At 40.9% G+C, this 17,704-nt stretch overlaps 1 protein-coding gene across 1 annotated transcript in view; it reads right to left on the bottom strand.

Annotated features, from left to right (window-relative positions):
* The window catches only part of LOC124623136 (transient receptor potential protein), a gene marked incomplete at its 3' end in the record, with an annotated part of 258,350 nt that overhangs the window by 101,772 nt on the left and 138,874 nt on the right, over positions 1-17,704 (bottom strand). Inside the window, exons 9-10 of the mRNA XM_047148927.1 lie at positions 7,695-7,847; positions 1,127-1,272 (exon numbers count right to left, since the gene is read on the bottom strand). Coding sequence (XP_047004883.1) covers positions 1,127-1,272; positions 7,695-7,847 — 299 coding nt within the window. The remainder of the gene's footprint in view (positions 1-1,126; positions 1,273-7,694; positions 7,848-17,704) is intronic.

The raw sequence follows: 17,704 nt of genomic DNA, 5'->3' as shown, positions 1-17,704 counted from the left end.
GGTCTCAGGCGCTGCCCTCATGGACCGTGCGGCTGGTCTCGGCGGAGGTTCGAGTCCTCCCTCGGGCATGGGTGTGTGTGTTTGTTCTTATGATAACTTAGGTTAAGTAGTGTGTCAGCTTAGAGACTGATGACCTTATCAGTTAAGTCCCATAAGATTTCACACACATTTGAACATTTTTCTTTTTTTTTTTTGAAAAACTGAACCTACGAAAGGCGAGGATGATAATATGTATGTCTGGATATCAAGGAATAACATCGATGATACCTAAGGAAGCAGTACAGCGTAAAAAATTTACGGGAAAACAGAGATGAGAATATATTCAACAAATAACTGAAGGACTTTAGGTACAAATGCTTCTCTGAGATGCAGAGGTCGACACAACAGAGATATTCTTAGCGGGCCGTATTCAACCTGTATGAAGACTGATGGCCTCCCCCCTTTCTCCACACCTTCCTCCCCCCCAAAAAACAAACAGATTGATACAAAATTCCAAGAGGCTCTTTGTGAGAAACATCATATTGTGGCCACCTTACGCTCTTACCGCCTGCACGCAATTCCCTCTCCAGCCACTTCATTCAGGAGGGAGAATGTCTGAACTAATAGTTGTTACTTTGACACTTGCAGACAACATCTTCCACCATGATACTTGAGGCCCTGTCCAGCGAAGTGGCACAATGCTTGGCACATTGAACTCTCATTCGGGAAGTCTGTGGTTCAAATCTTCAGATTTAGATATCCTGTGTTTTGTTTTCTAAAACTCTTACGGCGAGGGTCGCGATGACCCTGCGATTCTTATGAAAAATACACGGACGGTTTTCTTTGACATTCGCTGCTTGTGTTACGTCTCGAATAACATCGAAGTTGACGTGAGTTTACATCCTACTGTACCTTCTTCCTTTTTACTAAGCGTCATATTGGGAGCATCTTCCAAAAATCAGCATCATGGTCTGGCGGTGGCAAGAAGGTTTCCGGCTGAAATTTTGGCGAAACTGAGCGACATCGGCCGGCACCCAAAAGACTCAGCAAGACTCGCTAGATCCGGGAAGAGGTGTGATAACGATGTCAAAATAGAGTTGTTGATCTGCTAATGTATATGACTCTTGCAAAATGGCCTTGCACTTACCTGCACGATGTACCACGAAGTGAAGCGGAGAGCTATCCACAGCATGTAGAAAATGTTGGTGATGAAATCGACGACGTTCCACAGGTCCGTGATGTACTCCAACAGCCCGCCGCCCCACAGAGACCTTATTTCGCACCACATGAGACCTGTGGGCACACACAACTGCGTCACGTACCACCTGAATTCTGCTGTCTTGCAAACTTTGTTGTATATGCAGTTTTATGGTTTTGGTATCCATAAAGTTAATCATAACTTTACGGCCTTCTACCGCTTTGATGGGAAATACCGTCGGTTATCAACAGCAGATAATAATAATCCAATAAATAAATCTTTCACAGCTGCAGTTGACTTCTTTATTCAATTATTCTGTCAGAAACTGCTTCTAGGCTGAATCTTCATCATAAAATGTTTATCATTATCACAGGACCTTAACAAGTGTATGCGGGCTACAAAAATGTGGAAATGAAGGACAATATTAGAAACATTTGTTATTATTTCAGATACTGACGATATGTTGTTGATTAATTACAGATCTAACATTTAAAGCGGCAAATTGCATTTGCCATTTCAAAAACCACACTCCATATTGTGTGTATAATCATGAGCGAGTTTAGACTTTTTTAAGTCTCTATACAACTATCCAGAGCGAGGCATGTCATTATCCTTTTCTATTCTTTTTGGCGTGAAAACGTCCATTCGCCCGTCGGTGGAACTTTCTTGAGTGGCAAAATACCATAAGATTTGAGTATCTGATAACCACGAAACTAATAACGTATAAACAGTTGCTGTGCCCAGAAGGGATAGATCATGTCTGTATGTGTTTGTCACGTGATATTTGTCCTGTCTGTGACGTCATCGTTCCAGTGTAGGTAGCCGCGCGTAATTGTTACAAATTAGGTTTGTGTAGAGTTGTAAATTGTTGTAGCGCAGAAACGCGTTTAGGTAGGACACGGATTTGGATGTCATTGTGAAGAGGTTGCGGAGCACTGCCACGATCCAAAATGGCACAATTAAAATAATCCCGGAATATAATTGAAGTAGGAGCAAAATAAAAATTACAAAATAATAAAATGTGATGTCCTATACGATTAGTACATATGTTCGGATTTATAGAAGACGCAACTCAGAGAAAAGCTCTCCACGAAAAGGACGCAAAAGCCTAGACGCCCAGTGCCGAGCGAGAGCTACGGCTGCGTCGGAGAGGGAATGGAAGAAACGGTGCAAAGAGATTACGCAGCTTGCTCATCGGGTATACAGCCGCCAACGAAGGGCTAAACTTGTGATCTGTCTATTCTGTAACCGCTGTACTGCTCTGTGTAACCACTGTGTTAAAGAGCTTCATAATTAAATTACGCATTAATACGAAATACTTGCTATAATTTTATGCCGACTTTTTCGCGAAAAATCTACGATGCAGTCGAAACTTTACAGATAGAATTTATTTTTCTTTATAATAGGTTACGTCTCTCTATCTATGGGTATTTAAGTAGAAAGTACATGAAACGAGACACATATTGAGGCAGTAGATAGCCTTTTCCCATTTTTATGTGATCACGAAGTCCTACAAACAGTGGACAGGAAGTTTCATTAATGTTACATACCATTAATTGCAACATGATAAACCTTCCGTCTTTCGTTCGTGTCTCTCTGTAGCTCGTTCGTACTGCATTGCAACTGCATTACAACCAGTTACACAGTTATCCCTTAACGTCTTTCTGGCTGCAAATCAGTTTCAGTGCTGCTTGTAAATATAAACGTGTCGTGAAATGTACAGGTGAAATTATTTGGGTTGTTGGTAGATGGTATCGTATAAAATATTAAAGAGTTTCGGAGTACATTCTTTTATAGTGATGACATTCAATCTTTTAGGTTTTCTTCTATTGCCAGCTTGATAGGAAGGACTTGAACGAGTTGTGAGCAGTATTTCAAAAATAAATCTGCCACAGCTACAGTAAACTTCTTTATTTACGCAATCTGTCGTAAACAGATTCCACGTTAAAATCTCATTATGTAAGGCTGTTAATCATCGAACTGCCTTAACGGTTGTAAAAAGTCCGCCAAATATGTAAGTGATGTAAACGTACGTTGAAACCAGACCATAACTATCCCTCGTATTAACCGTCACGTGGAGAAGTCAGATCACGCCCAACTCTGGCGTAGGACAGTCATCTGGGCCCTTCATGAAATGCCAGAATCGTATACCAATCATGAGTGTCATCATCAGTTAAAACAATAATTTGTGGTGAAAAGCAGGATCATTTCGTAATCGCAATAGAAAGCACAGATGCAGAAGAACTAGCTCTTGAATTGTGAGTGTTTCTATGTAGAACAGCGAAGCACTTTGTTAGTGAGTAGATGCTAGAATCTTCAGATGAGTTAAAAAGCAAATTAAATTTTCTACCTGCTCTGATGCTGCGTTAGCACGTATTTTCTTTACATGACTGCAGTGCTGGACCATATATTGTTTGGATTGCTGGTAAGTGGTATAGTATAAAATATCAAAGAGTTTTGGAGTGCGTTCCTTTATAGTGGTGCCACTGAATCTTTTACATTTTCTTCTACTGCCAGCTTGAAAGGTAGGACTTGAATTAGTTGTGAGCACAATATTTCTCTTTGCTGAAATTGCCAGAAGTAGAGAGAGAGAGAGAGAGAGAGAGAGAGAGAGAGAGAGAGAGAGAGAGAGAGATAGAGAGAGATTACTCTGACAGAATCTGTGTTAAATTAAGACATTTGAATTACATATCTGCATCGTTGGTCATTAAAAGTGCAACACCACAAATGCGGCGGCATACAACAAAAGATATACTGGCTTGTAGTACATGCTTGGACATGCAAATGATTAGCATTTCAGTGCGACCTAACATAGCTCGTGAAAACAATGCTATCTACACTCCTGGAAATTGAAATAAGAACACCGTGAATTCATTGTCCCAGGAAGGGGAAACTTTATTGACACATTCCTGGGGTCAGATACATCACATGATCACACTGACAGAACCACAGGCACATAGACACAGGCAACAGAGCATGCACAATGTCGGCACTAGTACAGTGTATATCCACCTTTCGCAGCAATGCAGGCTGCTATTCTCCCATGGAGACGATCGTAGAGATGCTGGATGTAGTCCTGTGGAACGGCTTGCCATGCCATTTCCACCTGGCGCCTCAGTTGGACCAGCGTTCGTGCTGGACGTGCAGACCGCGTGAGACGACGCTTCATCCAGTCCCAAACATGCTCAATGGGGGACAGATCCGGAGATCTTGCTGGCCAGGGTAGTTGACTTACACCTTCTAGAGCACGTTGGGTGGCACGGGATACATGCGGACGTGCATTGTCCTGTTGGAACAGCAAGTTCCCTTGCCGGTCTAGGAATGGTAGAACGATGGATTCGATGACGGTTTGGATGTACCGTGCACTATTCAGTGTCCCCTCGACGATCACCAGTGGTGTACGGCCAGTGTAGGAGATCGCTCCCCACACCATGATGCCGGGTGTTGGCCCTGTGTGCCTCGGTCGTATGCAGTCCTGATTGTGGCGCTCACCTGCACGGCGCCAAACACGCATACGACCATCATTGGCACCAAGGCTGAAGCGACTCTCATCGCTGAAGACGACACATCTCCATTCGTCCCTCCATTCACGCCTGTCGCGACACCACTGGAGGCGGGCTGCACGATGTTGGGGTGTGAGCGGAAGACGGCCTAACGGTGTGCGGGACCGTAGCCCAGCTTCATGGAGACGGTTGCGAATGGTCCTCGCCGATACCCCAGGAGCAACAGTGTCCCTAATTTGCTGGGAAGTGGCGGTGCGGTCCCCTACGGCACTGCGTAGGATCCTACGGTCTTGGCGTGCATCCGTGCGTCGCTGCGGTCCGGTCCCAGGTCGACGGGCACGTGCACCTTCCGCCGACCACTGGCGACAACATCGATGTACTGTGGAGACCTCACGCCCCACGTGTTGAGCAATTCGGCGGTACGTCCACCCGGCCTCCCGCATGCCCACTATACGGCCTCGCTCAAAGTCCGTCAACTGCACATACGGTTCACGTCCACGCTGTCGCGGCATGCTACCAGTGTTAAAGACTGCGATGGAGCTCCGTATGCCACGGCAAACTGGCTGACACTGACGGCGGCGGTGCACAAATGCTGCGCAGCTAGCGCCATTCGACGGCCAACACCGCGGTTCCTGGTGTGTCCGCTGTGCCGTGCGTGTGATCGTTCCTTGTACAGCCCTCTCGCAGTGTCCGGAGCAAGTATGGTGGGTCTGACACACCGGTGTCAATGTGTTCTTTTTTCCATTTCCAGGAGTGTACATTCTATACAGGGTGATTTGGCTGCTCCTTCCACCGTCGTTTTATGCAACCCGCAATGGTATATCTGCCTTCAAAAACCATGCACGGGATATTCATATTCTCTCGCTCGCTACGTGCAAACTATTAGTCCTACAGAGAAAATGAACAGGACCTATTTGTAGGAAATTTAATATACTGGTAGTTAATTACTGGGGGCCACGGTTTACGAGTTATTTAAGAAAAACGTACAACCGTGAGCTTCAAACGCACCTCCATCCCCACACTCATACCTCACCAATCAGGATTCTTAGTGTGTTGTTCGTGGCACTCCCTCCTACCACTGTACAAAAATTTCCAAATTTTTGGTCTCTCTTAATTGGGGTATTATGCCACCAGTATAGTTAGCTGCTTCGTTAACATTATTCATTTAAATACGCGCGTGAGGATAATGAAAGAAAAACGACTTTTGTAAACGTTGGCATAAAATGAATTACGTTGACAATTCGATCCAAACTTCACCCTTACAACCACTGTTGTTTCGTAGCCAGAAGGTCTGATGAATACAAGGATGTAATTGTTTATTTTATGCTGTTAAAATTCACAAATTGTTAGGTAAAATTTTACCCGAACATCAGTGTGAGAAATAATTCGTGGAGTCGCAAATTTTTGTACAGTGGTGGGAGGGAGTGACATGAACAACACACTAGAAATCTTGAGCAATGGGGCTGAGTGTGGAACTGCGAGGTGCATTTTAAGGTCACTTTTGTACACTTTTCTTGTATAACTCGAAAACTACAGCCTCTAGCAAAAACGTACCCCAGTATAAAATTTAACTACATTAAATTTCCTACAAAGAGGTCATGTTCATTTTTTATGTAGGACTGACAGGTAGTGTTTAGCGAGCGAGAGAATATGAAAATCTGGCTCGTGGATTTTTCAAGGCTAGATTTGAGATTGCGGGTTGTACAAAACAACATCGGTGAGGGCAGCTGAATCGCTCTTTATACAAGGAAAGACAAAACAATGCGTTTCTCATTTAGAAGTCGCATTTGTGTGACGTTTGTTTGCAACAAGAACGTGTTATCCTGGTGTGAAAAAAAGAAATGTTTAATAGCAAGCGTCAGAAAAAGATTTCTAACCTCAGCTCGATGCCGAATCGGGTTAAAGTTGCTGTTGTTTAGGTCGGTGTAATAGATTTCGCACCCTGTATATCCCCAATTTTCTGTCAAATTTTATCGAGAATTTTTCCTACCAGAGAGTATACGCACTATAATTTAATTAATTGTTGGTGTTACAGTGTTAGTGGCCGGTAACATACTACATTTTATTTAGAGTAATTGTACTGTAAGTATCTCTCTGATATTGTTTTTCTTAGTCTATTGTCGTGGTCTGAGGACGTCTGCCTCCACGTTGTTATCTGTTATTTGGGGGACCCGGGTCTATTACCAACAATGTTATGAATTTACAAATCTTTAACATAATGCAGCGCGTCAGCAACCGTGAAATGTACAGAAAATAAACAATTTTTTCAGCCTTCAGTTGCAAGGTAATTTTTACTCGTTTACCTAGGTTTCGATTCCAGTAATGGAATCTTCTTCAGAACAAAAATAAACGTTAAATTGTTTTGAGAGCCAAACACTGGCCATGTCACAGATTAAAAATTAAAACAATAAAGACCCATAATCATAAGATTATGTCTGTCAAAATTAAAACTATTAAGGCGAACGTAGACGGAGCTACGCCGGCCAGAATCAAATTCTACGTTCGCCTTAATAGTTTTAATTTTGACAGACATAATCTTATGATAATGCGTCTTTATTGTTTTAATTTTTAATCTGTGACATGGCCAGTGTTTGGCTCTCAAAACAATTTAACTTTTAGTTTTGTTCTGAAGAGGATTCCATTACTGGAATCGAAACCTAGGTAAACGAGTAAAAATTACCTTGCAACTGAAGGCTGAAAAAAATTTGTTTATTTTCTCCAATGTTATGAATATTTGCTTGGTGACTGCACTGGAATTGGGTCTCTCAACCTCGTCAGGACAAATGTCATTTAGCGGAGAATGAGCGACTCCTGATCGGAAAGCTAGTGTTAACAACCCGTGGGATGTTCCGCAGACCGCTGCCTTTCATTTACTGCCGCGCGACGATACAGGGTGAAGCAGAGGCCGGTGAATCCGGTGACCTGACTAGGTTTCTCGTTCCTTGTTCACATGCGACCTCCGGTTAGCAACGCGAAAAAGCGCCGTGCGGGCCGGGCGGGGTGGAGCCACTCACTGAAGACGTAGATGATGATGACGAACTCGACGAGCCCCGGCAGCGATCCGCGCTCCTTGCGCTTCCACTCTGCCAGGATGGAGCGCAGCCAGTCGTTGCCGAACCACTCGATCAGCATGAACTCCACGCGCTGCGACGCCAGGCCCAGGAGAGCTGTGACACAAACACACAGTCTTCTCTCAGCACACTGTACCTACTGCATTGTACGAGGTGTTACTTACTGCGGCATTTTTACATCACGTTGCATGTCGACGTAATTCTGAATGCCAGCTTTTACGTCCCTTTTAACTTACACTTGTTACGAATTAGACCGTGTATCGGATACTACGATAATGTTAACCCTCCATTACTCGCGCGAAAATTCGTGAAATCGTCACTCGCGCGGATGACTGGTGTCATCCACAAAGCAAGCGGTCTATTTGTACACTTTGAACGGTCTTTATGACTGGCTTTCTGATTTTTTAATAAATCTAAATATAATACATTTAAGGGGGTAGGACGTCAAACGGGACGACTTGGAGCAGGAGAGACACCGCACCAATTTTTAATTTCCACTGTCTATAATTTTAAAAATAAATTCACAAAACTTTATCAGAATGACCAGAAAGGATCCAGGCTTTAAGGTGTATGAAACTCTAGAATTTTCCAAATCTATTAAAAACTGTGGTAAAAATTGAGATAATTAACCATAAAATTTGAGCTTTTTCTAAACATGAAGTTTAAAATGCAACAGCACATTCATTTTTTCATAAATTAAATAATTTCTGCAGTTTCATACACCTGTAAGTATGGTTTGTATGCTGTGCAAAATTCATCGACGAATCTCTCTTACTTATGAAGAAACGTGTACCTATAGCAACAAACGCAGCCAATAGAAGAGAAAAAATGATGAATTTTCACATGTAAAAAAAAAAAATTGTTATTTTTTTGAACTTCCACGGCTATGATTGTGAATCCTGAATCCTTCCTGGTCATGCTGACAAAGTTTTATGACTTTATTCGTAAAAGTATAGACAGTGGAAATGAAAATGTCCTGTGGTGTCTCTCCTGCTCCAAGACGGCCCGTTTGACGTCCTACCCCCCTTAATATTTGTACACAGTATAATATATTCTAACGTTTGAAACAGTTTGACCATTCGAAGAACAATATCTTCAGCTGAATTACTGGCATTCATGGTCCCTCTTGTTGCTTACCGACGTACGGTTCTAAATTCTAAGGTTCAAATGGCTCTGAGCACTATGGGACTTAACTGCTGAGGTCATGAGTCCCCTAGAACTTAGAACTACTTAAACCTAACTAACCTAAGGACATCACACACATCCATGCCCGAGGCAGGATTCGAACCTGCGACCTTAGCGGTCTCGCGGTTACGGACTGAAGCGCCTAGAACCGCTCGGCCACTCCGGCCGGCTAATTTCGAAGTCTAAGCGGTTTTTACATCAACCAAAGAAAACACTTTTAACCCATACTTTGCTGGTTTGCTAGGAATATGTTGCCTGAATGGCCAGTTTCTATCTAAATGACAAAAGCTGTTCGTCAACAGTAAGATATTCACAAGGTGAAAAATATTTTTGGCAATTGTTCGTAAATAGTTCAAGTACCCCACTGATAGCTCTGATAGCAGCCAGCACGTCAGTCACTCTGCGAACACCTCTATCACGGATATTATCGAACCTCAGACATCTCAGTAGAAACATGAATCGGTTTTCACGTGTGCATAAATAACATGGTTCAAGTCCGTTTCCCTTTGAGTTATCCCATAATTAGATACATTTTTCCTAGAACATCTCAAACATCCACATAGATAAAACAAACCAATGAAAGCTCTGATCTCTATCGCATCTGTTTCTTTAGCGTTCCTTTCCCTAGAGAAGTTACCACAATCTTAATTGATGTACATATTAGTGCATGTTGCGATAACGCTTATTATATTTTTATTTATTTATTTATTTATTTATTGTTCCGTGGGACCACATTTAGGAGAAGTCTCTATGGTCATGGAACGAGTCAATACATGAAATTATAACACGATTGTAGAACACGTAAAATGAAACAAGTCGTTAGTTTAAATAAAGAAAATCAAGAATGTAACACTGGAATTTGCTTAATTTTTTATCTCTTCCAGGAGCTCCTCGACAGAATAGAAGGAGTGAGCCATGAGGAAACTCTTCAGTTTAGACTTAAAAGTGTTTGGGCTACTGCTAAGATTTTTGAGTTCTTGTGGTAGCTTATTGAAAATGGATGCAGCAGAATACTGCACTCCTTTCTGCACAAGAGTCAAGGAAGTGCATTCCACATGCAGATTTGATTTCTGCCTAGTATTAACTGAGTGAAAGCTGCTAACTCTTGGGAATAAGCTAATATTGCTAACAACAAACGACATTAAAGAAAATACATACTGTGAGGGCAATGTCAAAATTCCCAGACTATTGAATAGGGGTCGACAAGAGGTTTTCGAACTTACACCATACATAGCTCGAACAGCCCGTTTTTGAGCCAAAAATACCCTTTTTGAATCAGAAGAATTACCCCAAAAAATAATACCATATGACATAAGCGTATGAAAATATGCGAAGTATACTACTTTTCGTGTTGAAATGTCACTTATTTCAGATACTGTTCTAATGGTAAATAAAGCGGCATTTAGTTTCTGAACAAGATCCTGAACATGGGCTTTCCACAACAGCTTACTATCTATCCGTACGCCTAGGAACTTGAACTGTTCCGTCTCGCTTATAACATGCCCATTCTGTCTGATTAAAATGTCAGTTCTTGTTGAATTGTGGGTTAGAAACTGTAAAAACTGAGTCTTACTGTGATTTAGCATCAAATTATTTTCCACAAGCCACGAACTTACTTCATGAACTACATTATTTGATAATGTTTCAATATTACACACAAGATCCTTCACTACCAAGGTGGTGTCATCAGCAAACAGAAATATTTTTGAATCACCTGTAATACTAGAAGGCATATCATTTACATAAATAAGGAACAGCAGTGGCCCCAGCACCGACCCTTGGGGAACGCCCCATTTAACAGTGCCCCATTGGGACTGAACATCATTACCACTCTCAATATTGCGGAGGATTACCTTCTGCTTTCTGTTCTTAAAGTAGGAGGCGAACCAATTGTAAGCTACTCCCCTTACTCCATAATGTTCCAACTTCTGCAGTAATATTTTGTGGTCAACACAGTCAAAAGCCTTCGTTAAATCAAAGAAAACACCTAACGTTCTCAACCTTTTATTTAATCCGTCCAAAACCTCACAGAGAAAAGAGAATATAGCATTTTCAGTTGTTAAGCCATTTCTAAAACCAAACTGTACATTTGACAGCAAATTATGTGAATTTAAATGCTGCAGTAACCTTGTATATACAAGCCTCTCGATAACTTTAGCAAACAATATTTTCATCCAAGAACAAATTGAGAATTTCTATTTCTGTCTTTTTTATACGAGCTCGATTTTTTTGGTCCAGGCAAATGCGTAATAAAATTATAAGATTTGCTTCTAACACCGGTAGGATATTTATTTTTCCTCCGTTTAGTTATTCCATCTTTCCATCAGAAAATGCATCGTCTTGAGTTACTTCTTCCTGCGATTCATATTCATCATTTTCTGACACTTCTTGTTATGTTCCTGAATCATGACCGCTTTCATGTACAGAATCCTCAGTCTCAGAGTCAGCGCTATCACTGTGAGCACTCAGCTCATCGAACCATTCAAACCGTACATTAGGATCTCTACTAAACTCTGCCCAAGGTATTTTGACTTTTACATTTCTTCCACAGTTTAAAAATGAAGAGAATACTAGGTAACATGGAAGGTAACTGCAATCAGTTTCAATGTGTCTAAATCTACGCACATGAAAGGTCGATTGAATCTAGGAAAGCAATAAACTAAGACAGACTTACTTTGTTTCAGATTGTGGCAGCAGAGCTCGTGCGGATGCCAAGTGGCCTCCAGACTATAATAATGTTTCGTAAACAATGTATCTTTCGTAACTGAAAGACAACAATGATTGGAGCTAACAGCCGGAGAGTTAACAGAAAGGTACTGAAAATGGCGCGAACTCAATCCAGCCGTGTCAGACAAAATTGAGCGGAAAAGTCATGTGCTTGACGAGTGTCATCCGCGCGAGCAACGGAAGGTTAAGGCAGTGTATCAGATCTTACAATACTGTTTGCCGTGATGGGGGAACTAGAATACGGTTTTGTGCGCTCAGTTGTCATCAACTGCAATCCATAGATGAAGGAATGCACATCAGACTATTATCTTTGATATTTCTTCTTACAGAGTTTTGTAATATTCACTTAACATTCTCGCGTAGTGGTAAATGAAAGAAAAGTTCCTGACATGTAGCGATTAAAACAATGTTTACAACGACCTACATAGTTAAACACATTATCTTGAGAAGCTATAATACACTGAGATAACAAAAGTATTGGGATACCTGTTGGACCTCCTTTTTCCTGGAGTAGCGCAGCAGCTCGTCTTGCATGGACTCAACAAGTCGTTGAAGGTCCCCTGCAGAACTGCTGAGCCATGGAGCCTCTATAACAGTCCATATATCCGAAAGTGTTGCCGGTGCAAGATTTTGTGTGCGAACTGACCTCTCGATTATGTCCCAAAAATGTTCGAAGTGATTCATGTAGAGCGATTTGGGTCACCAAATCATTCGCACCAACTGTCCAGAATGTTCTTCAAACCAGTTGCTAACAACTGTGGCCAGGTGGAAATGGTGCATTGTCATCCATAAAAATTCCTTCGTTGCTTGGAGACATGAGGTCCATCAATAGCTGCAAACGGTCTCCAAGTAGTCGAGTATAACCATTTCCAGTTAATGATTGGTTCATTTGGACCAGAGGAACCAGTGCATTTCATGTAAACACAGCTCACACCGCTATGGAGCCACCAACAACTTGCACAGTGCCTTGTTGACAAATTGGGTCCACAGCTTCGTGGGATCTGCGCCACCTTCGAAGCCTACCATCAGCTCTTATAACTGAAATCGGGACTCACCTCACGAGGCCACGGTTTCTCGGTCGTGTAGGATCCAACCGATATGGTCACGAGCTCACGAGAGGCGCTGCTATGCTGTTAGCAACGGCACTCGTGTCGCTCGTCCTCTGCCATAGCCCATTAACTCCAAATTTTGTCACACAGTCCTAACGGATACGTTCCTCGTGCATCCCACATTCATTTCTGTTGCTATTTCAATCAATGTTGCTTGTCTGTTAGCACTGACAACTCTACGTAAACGTCGGTGCTATCCGTCTTGAAGTGAAGGTCGTCGGCCACTGCGTTGTCCGTGGTAAGAGGTAATACCTGATATTTGATATTCTTGGCAAACTGTTAACACTGTGGATCTTGGAATATTGAATTTCCAAGCTATTTCCGATGGAATGTCCCATGAATCTAGCTCCAACTACCATTCCACGTTCAACGTCTATTAATTCTTGTCGTGCGGTCATAATCATGTCGTAAAGCTTTTCACATGAATCATAAATGACAGCTCCTACAATGCTTTGCCATTTTCTACCTTTGGTACGCGATACTACCGCCATCTATATACGTACATGTCGCCATCCCGTGACTTTTGTCACCTCTGTGTACATTTGTTTGCATGACCGTTTTCAGCAGCAGCTCTTATAATCAATTATTCCTAGTTTCTCTGTCTTAAGCTTACTGCAATGAAGTAAAGAGAAGTTTAGCGCAGATGCGTTTAGCTTTCATTTACTAAGCATCTTCTGCGGTCGTTGGTGTTTCTGCCTCTTGCTCAGATATTCTGCAAACAGCTGCTTTTTTCTTCGTTGTTAGCAGAAGCTGAGGTCGGAAGAAACTTCCTTGTACATTTGCACTTGGCAGTTTTTTGCCTTTTTTGAAAGGCAAAGGAAAAGTTCTTTAAAAAGAGCAAAATCTGCCGCGTGCAAATATAGAACGAAATTTATTTCTATCTCATTCTCCACTAACAACGAAGGAAAAAGCAATGGTTTTCAGAATATGTGAACAACAGGTAGAAGCATGAATGATCACAAAAGACGCTTTGTAAATAAAAGCGAAACGCGTTCGAGTTTATTTTTCGCTTTAATTTATTGCAGTAAGCTTAAGAAGGAGAAATCAGTAATAACTGAACTGGAAAGGCCTTTTATTTGTGGCTAATACTTGATTTAGTTTTGCAGTGACCACGCCTTGCATAAAAAACCGAAGAGACAACCAAACAATTTAGAAATACAAATTCTTACATGATCTGATAGAACTCCTATCTTCAAAATTTACTTATTGATAAAAAGTCATTATCGCAGTGAAACTTTAGAGACTGGGATAAACACAATATATTTCAGATTACGTCAAAGCTGTTGAGTTGGGATGAAATTCAAATTTTAATTACGCAATTGCGTCTCAAATCGAAATCCTGAAAAACAAATAATTCACACAAATACTGCTACTAACATCATATTTGGACTGCTGTAACACTAAGTCACGCCAACAAAATCAAATTCTAATTTTGTTTTTACTAGTGTCAACAAAAACTACCTAGAACAATTGCCTTGAACTGTTGAATAGGGTAACGCTAACTTGTATCTATACAGAATACGATCATTACAGAGAAGTGAAATAACTACATTAAAGCTGACAACATTTGTTTTATGTTAAAGATTAATTTGAAAGATTATTAGTAATCTGCACAAAGAAATTAATATGTAACAACTGTGTTAGTTGACAGGTGCGACATATTTGGCACGGAAAACGAAGGAGGGTGTCGCCTATCAGGTGTGGTAGGAGACAGACGTGTTTTGTAAATCCTATGTGTGTGGTAGTTCTGGGAACTGTTAGCACCCATACGTCATTGTCTTTGATACACAAGTGTAGCCGGAAGCAGTATTAAATCATGAAGATTACTGTAACAGCTATGTCTTAATTTGTTGCAGTTAAATCCACAATGGAAATTTCTGCAGAGTTGTGATTACGAACCTGGAGGTACTACGTACGTGGTTTCGACTTAAAGGAAATCGTCAACAACAAAGTTAAATATATTCTGCTCCTTCGTTTTCTTGGGCAGACACGGGGTCTCTAGTGATAAATTCGAGTCTGGTGTGTCGGAACAGACGAATTGCGTCCGATATTTCAAAGATAGATCACTTACTGTAATGTTATACCACTTTAACGAATTAATGTGATGTCATTGAACTTGGAAATCCAAAGATTGTATCGTTAATTATTTGCGTGATCAAGGATTGTCATTGAGATATCTAGTTATGATATAGAACGTGACGGTTAAGTTACGATGACAACGTACTTTTTGAATGAAAAATGCGTAACATGCTGACTATTAACATGATTGTCCTTCACATTCAACTTCAATTACCTTTAATTTTTTATATGCAATAATTTTCATTTAACAACGTTCAGTAAGTTTTACTATCTATTTAGTTCTTCACCCGACAAGTGGTCAAAGACTTTTTTGACTGCGTGACTCTGAAACTTCTTAGTTTGAGTCTGCTGAAATAACTGAATAGGTGAATCGTCTTAGTTTGTACTTAAACTGCTGAGAGAAACTGAACCTACTTATTTTTATCATTTCAACACTGACCAGGAGAATTTTCCGTAACTAAAACAACTCAAACTTAACCCATTCATTTATTACCCACAAAATACAAGCGCAGCATAACCTGACTGCTCTGTAGCGACAATGACTTAAAATAATTAATACAAAAGAATGGCCCTGGATTGGAAGAAATCCTATCAATAACCCACACTTTTTCATAAGTCACTTACCTTACAGAAAATCGTCACATCTCGAACTACAGAAATTACAGCAAGCAGCAACTACAGCCAGCTAAATAAAAAGATTCTAATTACTATAGGCTCTAACTAGTAGGAGGCCTATGGTTAGCAAAAGAAAGATTTTTGTTGAAGAGCAAACAATGTATTTAGCAGGTTTTACCTTATTCATGTGACATCCAGTTCCAAAAATTATATAGCCGTCAATAATTCCACTACCCAAACATTACCAACTACATCCATCTTGATTTTACAATGCATGTCCTACCAACACCGAGTCTCCATGAAGGACACATGTCCAAGGTGTCCACTCGCTAACTGTTAACTGCTAACTGCTAAACCGTCCAACCACAGAGGGCGCAGAGTGCTGTCAGCAATATTAATTACAGTCTATAGCGCTGCCAACGTACAGAAATATAAACAGGCTACTTACATAGCCCCCTGCTCCCCTCAAAAAATTTACCAAGTGTTTTGGGCAATGGCCAAGATTAAGTTGTTAAATTTTTTTATATTAACAATATCATATACATCAGATGCACACAAAGATTAAGCAATGCGCTGTTTGTCAATAAAGTAAAAATTCTCCTCACCGTCCCTAAAGAAAGTTCTAATTTAGCAGAAGAGAAGTCTGCGCCAGTTTTATGCACAGAGGCTGAGCAGTAAAATAAAAACACACGTAAGTAGCGGACCAGGTAGTGTCGTCCTCCCCACAGAAATACAATGCGGTCTCTTTACATGAAGATTTCAGTTGAGAAGGTTGGTAATGGGTCACAACAGAGCAGACCACAGCAGAATTAGTCGAAGTCTTGAAGAATATTGGTAGAATTGGTGGGTCACCACAGAGTGGACCCACAGTAGTCCTTGTAGAGATTATGGTAGTTATGGGCCATCAAAGGTGCAGACCCACTGTAGTCCTTGCAGAGATTATGATAGTAATGGGTCACCAGAGGTGCAGACCCACTATAGTCCTTGTAGAGATTGTGATAGTAATGGGCCACTAAATGTGCAGACCCAATTATAGTCCTTATAGAGACTGTGATAGTAATGGGCCACAAAATGTGCAGACGCACTTGTAGTCCTTGTAGAGATGGTCAGCAGCCATCCACTGCGACTGTGTGGGTGCACAGTCACAGTCACAACTGAAGAGTTTTGAGGATAATGCTGCAAGTCCATGAACCACACTTGGGCACTCACAAATTTTTTTGTTGCAATATCCTTAGAACCAGCAATGCTGTTAACCAGTCCCTTTCTGAATTATCATCACGTGTGCAAGCACTAACACAGTCATATGATTTCAGAGATTTGCTACATACAGTATGACCAACAGACAAACGTCTGCAGTAAAATGAATCCCTTCTATTTACCTAAGATGAAGAACTGGTGTCTATATAATTACAATTTAACAACATACGGATTCAATTACAAATGTAAAAAAAACATAATTATAATGAAGAACATGATAATACAAATAACATTTGTAGTAATACAGTCTTTACAAAAAGGAGAAAAAAAGCAGATATACGAGTATTACATGAATTATGACATAAGCAAATAAATGAAAAATGAGAATATCAGTAGAAGCATAACATAATAAATAATGTTTAGAGATTTTCCTAATGTAAAGAACATGGTAAAAAAACAGGGATTAGATTTGAGGATAACAGTATTCATCATCATAGCGAATGCAGATTAGCATTAGAAGGAAAAGAAATTCTACTAAATTTATCTTATCAGGTAAATACACAAAGATAGAAAGGACACAGAAGTGTTCATTTTACTGCAGACATTTGTCTGTTGGTCATACTGTATGTAGCAAACCTCTGAGATTATATGACAGTGTTTGTACGTGCGTTGATAATTCGGCAAGGGACTGGTTAAGAGCATTGCTGGTTCTAGGGACATTGCAAAAAAATTTGTGAGTGCATAAGAGGTGGTTCATGGACTAGCTACATTATCCTCAAGAATCTTCAATTGTGATTGTGCACCTGCACAGTTGCAATGGATGCCTGCTGGCCATCTCTACAAGGACTACAGTAGGTCTGCACCTTTGGTGGCCCATTACTACCATAATCTCTACAAGGACTACAGTTTATCTGCACTTCTGGTGGCCCATTACTACCATAAACTCTGCAAGGACTATTGTGGGTCTTCTCTGTGGTGACCCACAAATTCTACCAATATTCTTCAAGACTTCGACTGATTCTTCATGTCAAGAGACTGCAC

This window comes from Schistocerca americana, chromosome 7, assembly GCF_021461395.2.
Source record: "Schistocerca americana isolate TAMUIC-IGC-003095 chromosome 7, iqSchAmer2.1, whole genome shotgun sequence".
Classification (NCBI taxonomy): Eukaryota; Metazoa; Arthropoda; class Insecta; order Orthoptera; family Acrididae; genus Schistocerca; species Schistocerca americana.
This window is presented reverse-complemented; position numbering and strand designations above follow the sequence as displayed.